Source organism: Vidua chalybeata, chromosome 12 (assembly GCF_026979565.1).
Source record: "Vidua chalybeata isolate OUT-0048 chromosome 12, bVidCha1 merged haplotype, whole genome shotgun sequence".
NCBI classification, from domain to species: domain Eukaryota; kingdom Metazoa; phylum Chordata; class Aves; order Passeriformes; family Viduidae; genus Vidua; species Vidua chalybeata.
The window spans coordinates 11,409,156-11,422,559 of NC_071541.1; the positions used below are offsets into that span (position 1 = coordinate 11,409,156).

The window sequence follows — 13,404 nt, forward strand, 5'->3', positions numbered from 1 at the left end:
TTCATGGAGCAATACTGATGAAGGGTGGAGTAAAGCACAGGCTTAGAATAACTTAGAATGGCTGACACAGTAACTTTTCTGCATTGTTGGTGAAGTGGTCAAGTTTCCAGGTGGAATCCTGAAGACAAATTCAACCAAAGGATGTGTAACTACCAAACTACTCAAGCAGCTTGTAATTACCTGACATCTGATTGTTTATTTTCCATCCACAGCCCATTCCTTAGCAGTTCTGAAAGCACTTGCTTAGAATTTGGATATAAGGAAAAGCTATACAGGTGCAATTTAACCTTTCTTATTTTTCTGCCTCATCCCTTTCAGTATTGGTGAGATGTTTTATTATAAACTGCTCTATTCACTGGCTGAATCTTCCTCTCAGCCTGTGAAGAACCATTCACAGTAATGGTTTTGCATTCTTGGAGCTCAGGGCTTCTCAGCTGCAAGCTCTCTGGAAGTGGGTCAACATCACATTCAGATGTTTTCATGAATAGCCTGAGATATACTGAGCTGAAGTGTTACTCCTGAGAGCCAAGACAAACCTGTGGCAGAGCCAAGTGGCAGTTTCCAAACACCTTCTTGCACAGCCTACTGCTGTGATACAGAATGAGCCACATCCTGACCTGAATCATAGAGGATTGATCATAGGACAGCCTGCAAGAGATACCCACAGCTAAAACTGCAGCACTGTTGGACCATAACAGAACACAGGCCAGATTAAAGTGATGTGAAATCCAGGGAAGTCTTCAGAAATATAAGCAAAAGAGCTTTTCTAGTGTAGGTCACTAGAATTTGGCCACAGCTGGCACAAACCAGGACATGCTCCCATCTGAGGACTGGCTGTTAATTACAGAAATGGGCTGATGAGTCCTTATTTGATGTCTTAGTACATTATGGAACCAACCCCCCCCATGGCAGTTGGTTCTTTCACTGCCAGAATGCACAGAAGACTTCAAAGTGAGCTCCACACACATCTTCAGGTAAGACTTCTTCCAGATGGCCTTAGGTTTTGTAAGACCTTTTGTAATCCTCATTTTGTTATTCTAAAGAAGGCTCAAGGCCAAAAGGAGTGTTACTGGGATGCTGGAGAATCTCATCTGGATTGGAGAATGAACCAGAGGTTAACCAGATGTTTGGATTTACTTTACCAATGGCCTCAGAAGTGAAGAGGATCACACTGCCACAGGCTTTCAATTATCAAGGTTAAATTCCTAAAATACTGAAATAATTTTCTCAAAGCACCAACTATGATTGTACAGTTCCCTGTACACTTTAAATGCTAAAATGATATTTTATTCTCTAAAATAATAGTTCAAGATATGCTAGTTTTTACTAAAATAGGAAAAAAAAAGCCTTAAAACCTATGAGTCAAATCCTAGTCCTACTGAAATTAGTGGCATTTAGCTACTGCCTTCAGAGGATGCAAGCATGTATTCTGTGTGTAGCAGCACAGAAGCAATTAAGGCTCAAGGAACTTAGAAATAAATCCCCAAACTACATAAGAATCCCATTAGAAACTTGGCTTTAAGTTAGAGGCATTCTGAAAGAAATGAGAGGCTGCAGTGCTGAGCTGGGCATGCAGGGACTGGCACCACCCCCTGAAGGAGAGAGGGGCAAAGCTGATGGCATCTGATCCCTCAGTAGGGATCAGCTGATGTCTCAAAGAGGAAAGGAGAGGCAGAACCAGGAAAGGGCCATGGGATGTGTGGCACAGAAGTGGATGACATCAGTTAATGACAGCAGTTTATGTTAATGCTCTGCCAGGCTCCAAGGACAACCAAAAGAGAAATGCTCTGAACTATCATGTTGTGAGTAACTAATAGATGGAGAAGAGAAAAACATTGGCATCCAGCCCTAATGTGGGCAGGAATACACTGGGACAAAAAGTGAGGACCTTCAAAAAGTCAGAGGAGCAAGAGCCTGGAACAGCCTGCTCAGCAGCAGCAGTGTTTGCTGGCAACCACACTTGGTTAAAAACTGATCTTTGACCACTTGTGAAGAAGACAGAAGGACGCTGTTTGCAGGAACAAATGCCTAGATAATGCAGGGAGTGTCTTCCTGCCTGTGCTGCTAACAGGAGTATGTCTTAATAATAAAAAAATGCCTTCTTTTAGCATACAAAATGAAAGTGCAATAGGAGAAGCACTATTAAATTAAATCCAACCCACCAGACACTGCATAACCAAACCTGTTTCTCTGTAATACTTGGAGTTATTGAAGAGGGAAGAACCTGAATATGTGAATCAACAAAGGATTAAGTTTCCTATCATTCACTGATTATTTTCCTTCTGGGGCTTGTTGCTGCAAGATGCACTTGTTTGGAGGCACTGATAGAGAACATTCTGTTTTTTAAATAAACCTCTACATCTTTTGTTATTAAAAAAATGTCTATTAGCTTTAGGACTTCTGAGAGTCCCTTAAAAGGTCTGCTCACGGTCTGTAACAAATAGAGGTACTCCCAGGAAAATCAGCAGGGAGAAAATCCACCAGCTGGAATCAGAAATTCCAGCTCTGGAACAACATGCCACACTTTATGAATGAGCAAATAAACAAACAACAAGCACTAGAACTACAAATTATGAAAAGCAGTATATGGGCTGCTTCTGCATCTTTATTTTGCCAAGTGGAGCTCTGGACTCAAGAGCTTGGGCTATGAAGGAACAGGAAGCTGTAGGAGGCTGATGCCTAGAAGGAGCCTGGAGCTGGTTTAGACCCTGCTCCAGCTCCTGGCATTTCACACTGTGTGCCAACACACACAGTGTGGTAGGTTTGCCTGGAGTAGGCCCAGGGAGTCTGTTAATATAGCAAGTTTTGGAGAAAAATAGGCTGAGTGCCACAGTTTTGATCAAAACACACAAATGCATGCAACTTAAGTGAGCCTTCCCATGACTTCAGAAGGCGCTTACAAGGAAAAACCATTCTCTTTTTTTTTTGGAAGTTTCGGGAAGTTTTGCTGCTTTAGTGAATCATTTCTCCTGATACTGTGACTGTTCAGTTCAGCAAGAAGGATTTTATTCTCTGTTTCCAATGTAGGCAGGGCACAAAGAGCATTAAAAATGAAGATGAAGTTGCAGGTTCAGGCTATTTATTGACTGGTTATATGTTTCACTTCTCTTTGTAAATCTGCCTGTTCGTGCAAATAAGAACTCTCTTTGCACACCATGCTCCTTAATAAGGCTTTTCTCCAGGTTAGTGCTGAAACAGGCACTAATCTGAGCTGGACTAATCTGAGCTGGACTAATCTGAGCTGGACTAATCTGAGCTGGACTGTGCTCCTTTGACTCCTGTTATCTATCTAAAAAGGTACTGAAGGAGTCCAAACAATGTTTTAATCCATCTGGAGTTATATAAACAAAGCATGTTTTTTCCCTTTAATTTTCAAAGGGTGTTCAGTACCTTGGAACAGTCATTTGTAACTCAATAGGGTGACAAAGTCCACACATGTATGAAGATACATTTGTAGGTGAGCAATCATCAGTAATTAGCTTCTGAAACAACTTCATCCAAATAAGACATGTGAAAAACAATAGAAAAGCTAGGCACATTAATGAAATGCTGTTACTATGGAAAAATTGTTCCTGTAAATGTGGAAATAAACATGCTTTCTTTTTCTCATAGTGCAAAAATGTCAAAAAGCATCTCCTTGAAGATGAAACTGTTTTTAACCATAGGTACTATTAAAGTCTGCTTTTAGGAAGGTATTTTTTTTCACTAATTTCAAAACTCTCCATGTTTTATTTTTAGAAGCAACATCCCAAATACTAGCAGCTAGGATGCTCTTTAGTTCATAAAAAATAATTGATGCTGGGACATACAGTGATTATCTAGTTCAAGCCCCTACTCAAAGTGTTTCCCATTCAACCAGGTTTTTCAGGGCCTTATTGAGCTGGGTTTTAAATATCTCCAATGCTAGCAATGTCCCCACCTCCCTGGGTCCTGCTCCAACATCTGACTGCCTTCATGGTGAAGACATTTTTCCTTGTACATAACTGGGATTTCTTGAGCTGTAACTTGTGTCACTTCCCTCTCGTTCCATCACTGGGCACCTCCAAGAGTCTGGCTCTGCTGTCACCACGTGCTTCCACCGGAGACTTGTAGACAGCAACAAGATCCCCTCTTCTAAGCCTAAATAAGGCTTCTCAAAGATTCCTTCTCTCCTAAAGCTAAATAAGCCCAGTTTTATCAGCCTCTCCTCGCACATCTTGTCCTCCAGTACCCTAATTGTTTTGACAGCCCTCCTCTGGCCTTGGTCCAGTATGTCAATGTTTTCATTTTACCGGGAGCAAATTGGACCCAGTGTTTCAGATGTAGTCCCAAAAACGCTGAATGGAAGAGAATAATCACTTCTCTTTGGTTGCTGGCTATAATCTTTCAATACAGCTCAGTATGGGGTGGCCTTCTCCACCACAAGGTCACATTGCTGACCTATGTTCAGCTTGTCTGTGAGGATCCCCAGGTCCTTTTCTGCAAAGCTGCTTTCCATTCATTCAGTGCCCAGCCTTTAATGCTGAATGGGGTTACTCCACCACAGATGCAGAACTCCCCAAGTGCCTTTGTTGAAACTTCACAAGGTCCCTGCCAGTCCCTTTCTTCTGCATGTCAAGGTCCTTGTGAATAGCAGCTTTCCAGCATATGCTCAATTTCCACCCTGAAAACTGGCTGAAAGTGCTCTCCATCCCATCATCCACACCATTAACGAAAAAGGTCCACTGCTATTATATGCAACACTGATTTGTCATTCTTTCCCTTAAAGAATAGAGATTCCTCTGATGCTTCTTGAGGCCAAAGTCCCTGATGGTATGAACTAATGTCCTGCCACAGAAGTCAGTAAAGGAACAAAGTTTGAAGCAAGTTTGACGTCTGTCCAGTAGCCCCAGATAACAGACATAGCTGGCAACATAAAAGGATCTGTTCTCTCAGTCTTAGCTCTAATAACCATCTGGTCCTTGTCCTTCCACCCTCAAGCATCTTGCATGCAGACATACGCCTACAGCCTGCAGAGCTGGTTATGGGAGAACAAGTAAGCTGTTGAAAACATTACATGAAGTTGCCAACCCTTCTGCACTAATATGAAATGCAATTACAAGTTGCAGGTTGAACCTGCTTTCTGACACAGTGACAGAGTTATCATGGATTTTATACGAGCAGCTGTGAAAGCAGGATTTGACCCTTGATTTGGGGATTAATTTATACAGGTAAGGATTGAGTACAGATGACAACTGCACAGAATCTTTAAATAACAAGAGTGAAACAACAGATTGTAAGATGAAATGAGCCGAGTTCAGTCAGGGCTATTTCCCCTTTAGTTTTTCAAATTCACCAAAGTGAAACCTTTGTCCAAAAAGAGGATGTTTTATTCCTGATTATTGGGACCACTCATTCAAAATGCCATCACTTAGGCCCAACATTTTCAGCACCACACACAAATTCAATGGTCCACTCCTCTCATGGAGTGTATCTCTCACCTGAGAGGCAGAACTGTGGAAAGGAAGCCAGAAGGACTCAACCCTCATGGGAAGGAAAAGCCTTTTAAGTTTCCTGAATGAATGACCCATCTTTCTTCTGTCATGCTGTCTGTCTGTCAACAGTTAACAGTGACAGGCTGAGGAGCACGGTCTGGGCAGTGGGCAGAGCTGACAGTCCCAGCTCAGCCATTGTGCTCAAAAGGGAGCACTCTGTTCCTTCTGCTGCCGTGTCCACACTCACTGGGACTGTTGTTCCAGCCTCACGCCTCCTTGTGTGAAGGCCAACAGCAAGGCTTTGTTCAAGAAGCAGCTGCTGAGAAGATGTCCTGTCTCACGGAATGACCAACTGACATTTCTCCCCCTGCTCATTAGTAAGCAGTGAATTATTGGGAGAACTGGGGTGGGCTGCCTGGCCCATTTGATTCGGAATAAAAAGCCTCAGATCCCAGTGTGCCCCAAAAGGGATTCCCTCATAAAGTGGGCTTGAAACAAAGCCAGGGGAGCTGGCTCTGCAGCACCTTCTTCTCATCACCTGATGGAGTGAGGAAAAAGACTGGCTCATGCCAGAAGGTGGATGGGGCATGACTGGATTAAGATGTGTCCCAGCTCTGCTTCCCTCAGAGCTCACAGCACATCTCTGCTGGATGACAAGTGAGCTCAGTTCAGCCAGGGTCTGAGCCAAAGATCCTGTTCAACTGGATGACATGTTGTTTATTCAATAACCTTTTGTTACAGGGTGGATACAAAGCAGTGAGGAAATGGTTGAGCAGCTGGGAGGAGCAGACTAACTGAGGAAACCACAACCATTCTTTTGCAATCTTTGCTGAAGCCCAGCATGATCATCTAGTGATGTCCACTTATAGGGGCAGTGCTGAAGGAACATCTGCTTTGTCTTCCCCCCATCCCAACAGTGCCTGCATCCGGCTCTGGGTTACAGCACAGAGCTTACGTGTCTGTCTTACCTCACTGACTGTACCACAATTAAATCTGACTTAAAAAATAATAATTGGTCAGGGTCAGATAAACAAATAGATTGCTTTGAGCAGCCTGGGTATGGTTTGCAAGTTTTCATAGCTCAGAGTAGATGACACCACAGGTCTGATTTCAGGTGCTCTTTCTTCTATGCATCTTTGCTAAAGGTGTATCCAGTCCTCACAATTTCCAAACTCCCTTGCCTAAAAGACAGGTGCAAGACTATGTTTTTCCCACTTTTACATCATCAGGGAAGTCCATGAAACAAATAATGTCTCATCCCCCTGAGTGGAATAGAGAGGAAACACCTCTGAGTATTCCCCGCAGCTTTCCTAACCCAAACATTTAAAGCAAAATTCTACACTGCTGCCTATGTGTGCTCCATCAGACACATCAGCTATGTGGAGCCTTACTGTTTCTTTATTTTTAGTTTGCTGTGGTCTAGCTGCTTCCTGGCCCCACAGTGTTATTTCACCTGCCTTCACATAACAAAAAACAAAGGCTGTATTTGGTTTCCAAGTACTGCCTTGTGGCCTCCTCTAGAGCAAGAGACATTGCAGCTGTGTGCTTTCATGACTCACTCAGAGTTTTCTTTCTGTTGTGTAGGTGCTCCTCTCAAACAGAAAAAAACCTCTGATTGCCCTGAAAGAGGCCATGTGGTGCATGCAGAGATTTGGGACCCTGTGATCCCAGTGTGAATGAAGGGTGAGGGCTAAAGCAGCAGAGATCACTTCACCAGGGCAAGACTGGGCTGCAGAAGTCTGTAATGATCTCCTCAAAAATAACAAAAATAATGTGGGAACCTCCATTTAATAAAGCCCATCTCAAAGTCTTTACAACTGCCTTTTGTGCCACAGGATACTCCCCTTGGAGTTGTGCCACAGGATACTCCCCATAATTGCATCATAACACACTGTGTTATGATACAATTATGGGCACATTTCAGCATCATTATGTTCTGGGAGGTGCATCCAGAGGACTTTTTCCTGCATGAGCTGTGGTCCCTCTGGGAGGTACCATCTCACAGCCATCAAAAGAACCCAGGCTCATGCAGCAACATGGAAGAAAGCAAGGGCAAATAGACTGTCCAGTTGAAAGATTGTGTTCAAGAGCTTGTTCACTGCATGGGAAAAGTTGCATCTTAGCTGTAGCAATAATTTTATAATTTCTATAATTTCAAAGAGGATAAAACAGCATGACCTGGTTTCCTCAGCAAGCTGTGACTGATACTCTGAGATCCAGAGTTACAAGATCAGTGATTCCAGAAGAGCTAGAGGTCAGAAACAACTGGTATCACTTTGTCTCGAGTTCTTTGGTGGCTGCAGGATGGTCTCCCAGCTCATCTCTTTCCATGAGAATCCCCACAGCCAAAACAGGGTTAGGGAAGGAAGGCAGAATTAAGTTTACTCACTAGCTATTTGTTCATAGGATGACTTTTCTCCAGGTTCTCAGAGTTGTCTTACTGCCTAAGGAATTCCAGGGTGTATTTTAGTATCCGAACTCTCACCCTGCAATTGCATGCTGTGGTTTCAGCTCCTGTGTGCCCCACACAGGGGTAGCATTCCTCACTGCTGCCTGGAAGGCAGATAAACCTGACTGCTACCTTCATTCAACATCTGGAGAAGGAAAGGCAGGGAAAGGTTTGGGATTGTATGGAGTAGGGAGTCAAAACAGGGACAAAACAGCACCGGCAGTGCTCTGCCAGCCAGGGCAAAGAGCCATCTCCCCTGGGGTCCCTTGCTAAGAGGAACCTATTGCTCTTAGCTGGAAAAAAGTGAAAATGCCCACAACCTGTTGTAAGCCTCCTGTCAAAGGAAAGGAAACAGTGAGTGCCATTCTTCACCAGAGCTCTGCAGAAAAGCACTTCAAACCTTCCCTGCTCCAGTGCAATGGGCTCATCCAGAGGAAGCAGAGAGCAGACTGCTGTGGGTTAATGGGCCCACACCCAGCACCAAGGAGCAGTGGTGCTGCTCCATGGCCAAACCAGCTCCAAATAACATTTGCCAAGACTTTCCTGACTCCAGCCCTGGAGACTGCCCTGAAGCCTGCCCAATCACAATGTCAGGGAATGCTGCTGTCCAGAACATTCCTGCATGCTAATGTACATGAGCTGTTACTTCACACTTGTAGTGCTACACTAACTCTCGTTCTTATAAATTCTGACATCCTTCTTGGTCATTTCCCCCTCCCAGTTTGACCATGTTTAGTTCTTTTTAATCTTTCTGTGTAGACCAATCCTTCCCAGTGCTATGAATAAATAAAAGCCTTCTGTTCTCATCAACAAAATGGTCTTTTAACAGTTGCAAGAACAACATAGCAATCACTTAGAAAAAAAAAAAAAAGCAAAACAAAAGCAGCTAATATTTGGTGCATTTAAAAATATCTGCTCCAGCTATTTTCTACATTTTAGAAATAAATCCTCCATTAAACAGAGAAAGCAGTGAAAAAATTAATGGAGAGAAGCACCAGTGGGTGTCTGAGAGGGACCTGCTAACCCATCAGAAATGCTCACCACACACAAAGCAGCAAAAGCAAGCTGAACTTCAGTTAGAAACATCTAAAGAATGTGAATAAGCTGTTGGAGCTGCAACCTTCCCCTCTGCTTTGATCTGACATTAAACATAACTCGAGACTGGGAAACTCAACAGCTTCAAAAAGGGTGAAAGGGTCAAAGGTCTTCATGTACCAGGACAGGTAGAGGGTTTATTCCCCCTGGAGAAAGTAAGATGAAAGTGAATCTGGTGGCTAGGAACTGCCACCAGGTTAGGGCTGAGTATTTCATCCTCCTCAACCTTATGTAAAACAGACACAATACCCGTAAATAGCATGAGCAAGTACAAGTGAAAAAGAGGGCTAATTTCAACTATGATTAAAAAGTGCAAGAAAAAAATAAACACATTTTTGTGGTCCCTGTATCTTGCAAATGAGTTTCTGACTGCTAATAGTTGACATGTACTTTTGAAGGTGAAATTGTGGTTTCTCTGGGCTCTGGCCACGGAATGCAACCATAGTGCATTAGATCTCAGCAAATGAGATGTTAGAGGAAGAGAGACAGGATGGCTGGAACATCATGTGCTTTACCAACTCAAAATGCTTGGTATGAGAAAACAAAGCCACATTCTTTAGTCTTTATTCTTGTTTTCCTTGCCTCCCAGCTTTATAGCTCTCTAAAATTACTGTGTTAAAACTGAAGGAGCTGCTATCTGCAGCTGACTGAAGAACTGCAATACCACTCCACTTTGATCAATCCCACACAGTTATTCTTTCTAAGAGAGCTTTCCTAAATTGATTGCTAATAACCTAATATGTTTGTCTCTTTCTTCTGTCATCAGAATCTTGCCATAATAAAATAATAGTAATACAGAAATGAAGTTGAAAAGGTGAGGTGTTGTTTCAAAATATATTAACTTGCAGAAATAGCAAGGTCATCCCAGCAGCCTTAATTCTGCCTTCATGAAGCTGCATGCCAAGCAAACCCAGAAATCATGGGAAACAGTTACCTGCCTGTTAAAAACACCTTATAAGAGACCACAGGGAAAAAAAAATGCTGTATTACACAGAAATTCCATTTTCCTGTTTCACAGGGTTGATATAAACCAAAGCCATTTAATAATATTAGATGTAAGGTAAGGTTAAGAGGTCTTCTGGAATTCAATTTCCACTGTCACCATGGAAAATTTCTAATACATATCTATGAGGTCCAGCAGTCTTGTGGTTACAATGAAATATCCCAAAGAGTAAATGTTCAAATCCTGACATACTGAGAAAAGTGAGCCAGAGGTACCTTACACTAAGGGGCAATACTAAGACCCAAATTGGAGTGCACTTTGTTTGTTACTCTGTGAAGAACCTTTTTGGTGAAGCCTTGCATAAGAGAAAACACGGATGCAGAGCTGCCTTTGGCAAGATTTAGAGCCCATGTGTGAGCTCCTACAGAGTCAGCAATAAAAATGGAAATTATTTTTCCTTCTTTTGACTGAAGGATAGACACAACATGAATCAGTCAAGCCACACATACTCCAGCCCTGGTAACTTCCTGAGTCATTCGGGAAATCTCGCTTGCCATGCTGTGGAACTGCATTAATGATCTCCTGGATAATACACCTGTATTGGGAATTTTATCCATGAGAATAGCAGAACCTGAACAAATATCCAGGTCAGGAAGTCTACATTGAGCTCACATGACTAAGAGCCATGGTATGAGGCAGGGAACAGACAGCTATTATAGTGCTAGCACAAGTGAATAATTGATATTACCCAAAGATATCCAAAGGAAAGGACACAAAAGGGAACACACTGCTGAAGTGACTCGGAATAGATAAAATATTGGAGGAAAACTTTAAATGTCCCAGTCTAACCAGAGCAGTGTTGCAATGGAGGCGTTTATGTCCTTCAGCTTTCACTGGCATTTAGCTCAGGCTGTAATTTGTATTTCATCAAAGTTTATCCTTGGTGGTGTAAGTGCAAAGATTATTATACAGAGCCTAAAAGATGTTAATTGTCTTTCTAACTTACAGAGAATCAAGGCTCAGTTACATCAGCTCTTTGTGTAACACAACTGTGTTTCCATTGTTCTGCTTTCAGGTTCCTTTTCACCCTCTCCTCTTTACTGATCAGGAAAACGGAATTTACAAACAAAACTGTAGGTCTGACAGGGAGAACAAAGTTGTTATCTGACCTGAGAAACCAGATTTGTACTAATTGCACTGTTTAATCCAGCAATACTAGTGTATTCTAAAAAAATTGCCCAAAACACCAAGAAATATTTATATTTCTCTAGTGAAAAAGATACTCAAGGAAAAAGAGAGCAAATAATCACACAGCACAAAACATGCCTGACAGGAACATGCACCTCAAAGACCATTCTCCATCAATAGAGGAGGCATTCTCTGTATCAAATCCATGCAGTAAATAAATGTTTTATTATTTCTTCTATAGTTGTTAGCTATTTATAGGTAATTAATGCTATTTTAACTCCATTTCTTAAAACCTTTATCAAGCTTTATGGGAATGGGGAACTAAGGCATGGTGTTAAGCATGCACAGAGAGCAACTGCAATCCCTCACAGGCTTATGGAGACTGAGCAAGTTGCTTGTATGACCTGGAGTTCAGTCACTTTTTGTATGGACTGGCTGTGGTCTGCTAACAGCAGCTGCAGGGCGAGCAGCATGTGGCCTGTTCCAACCCCCTTCCCATGGACTTCATGCCATCCAGACAAACAGAGGGGGATGGAGACACTTCCTACTGGGATTACTGCAGACTCCTGCTAGCCTACCTCCAGCTCAGGAGGAAGTGTACCAAAATGAATGAATCAACACTTAGAAACACTCTGCCTACACAGGGAGAAAGAGACCTAGGTGCTGAGTTAAGATACTTCTGCACAGGTCAACTCTCCTTGCAAAACCAGCCTCAAATATGGCATTGTTCCAAAAAAAAATGTCACATGGGTTTTATTTATTTTCCTTGCAAACTGTCTTGTGGACTAGTTATTCTCTTTTTCAGAGAAAATATAGGGGTCATTTCTGCATATCGAGTGCAGTGCTGTGACCAAAATTGAGTCACAAGAGCAAGAGCAAGGGAAAGCCTTGGTACTCAGATTAAGTAAGGTTTTGCCTTTCCCCTCACAGATAAATGGTGCAATGACTCATGTACATTCAGGATCTTCAATTCAAATTAAACAGTCCTGTCTTTGAGGAGACTAGGGGCAGGTTTGAGTCTTGGCTTCAGCCGAGTAAATTGCAGTTTACTTCCCAGATAATCTGCCCAAAGGACATCAGATTTACACCAAGATTCATTCCATTTCAACCTGTCAGCTCAGAATCTGGCCTTGCCTTTTGTCTTCTGCCATCATCAATCCCATTGATTCATTTTGCTGATACTGATACTGTCAGAGTTGCTGTCACAGGAAGCAGTAGTCTGGGATGATGAAATCAAAGCAAAGATCTCCAAGCACAAGGAAGTTATGAAGTTGCAAGGATGATGTGTGACAGGAGGCTACCAGAGAACCAGGATGGGTGGCTCAAATATGTTGCTGGGATGTCCCGATCCAAGCACTGCAGGAGACCTGGTGACACCCAGCACATCTCCATCACAGCATGGGGCACAGAGCAGAGACCTTCAAGCCAGAAGAGGCAGGGACAGTGAAGTGTACCTGGCCCAGCACTGCCCCACCCTGCTGGCTGAAGGCCAAAGGCTGCTGCTGTGTTGTCACAGCCTTTCACCCTCCTCAGAGGGTGCACAGCCAGCTCCAGTCTCTCTTCTGGACTGTGGAGATGTGCTCAAAGGTATCTGTGATGCCTTCTTGCCTCTCCATGTCTCAAGGGTGCAGCTGTCTCATTGTATCAGTACATGAAAGCTATGCTGACCTTTCAGCCTCCCGTCTGGGATCACTTAGGACATTGACTGTGAATTCAGCAGAAAAGGCTCCTAGTCCCACTTCCACAGTGGACAATACCACTTCACCCCCAAGAGGCAGGTGAAGAGGAAATAATCCCTTAGAGTGAGGTCAAAAGGCTAAGGAAAACTCAAAGCAAACAGGGATAGCTTTTACAGATCCAATATGCAGATCTCAACTAAGCAACAGATAATCCTTTTTTCATTTATGTCTGGTTGTAAATATTTTATTGACTCTTCTCTCACTGCTGAGTAGCTGTAATGGCATTTACTTCAGCACAGGCCTGAGCTGCTGTAAATCAAGTACAGTTTTAGGCTACTCACCATGGTCATGAGCAAACACAAACAAGTTGAGTCCTGTCAGCTTCTGGGCCAAGTCATCATAGCGGCCGCAGTGCTCCCCAGCGCCGTGGGCGATAAACACGAGGGCCCTAAATGGAGCATCAATGTACAAATCATTAACGTGGCAATCACCCTGCAAAGGCTGCAGAGCTGCAAGGGAAACCATTCCATTCAGCAACAGCATTTCAGACATCAGCAAACAGCAGGCAGGTATAGAATTTGCAGAGCTTGAATACAG

General features: G+C 43.0%; 1 protein-coding gene across 4 annotated transcripts in view; it reads right to left on the bottom strand.

The window, feature by feature from the left end:
- The window catches only part of MGLL (monoglyceride lipase), a 102,052-nt gene that overhangs the window by 27,656 nt on the left and 60,992 nt on the right, over positions 1 to 13,404 (bottom strand). For all 4 annotated transcript variants that reach the window (XM_053953625.1, XM_053953628.1, XM_053953627.1 and 1 more), the window contains one exon: positions 13,149 to 13,255. In XM_053953625.1, the coding sequence (XP_053809600.1) occupies positions 13,149 to 13,255 (107 nt within the window). The remainder of the gene's footprint in view (positions 1 to 13,148; positions 13,256 to 13,404) is intronic.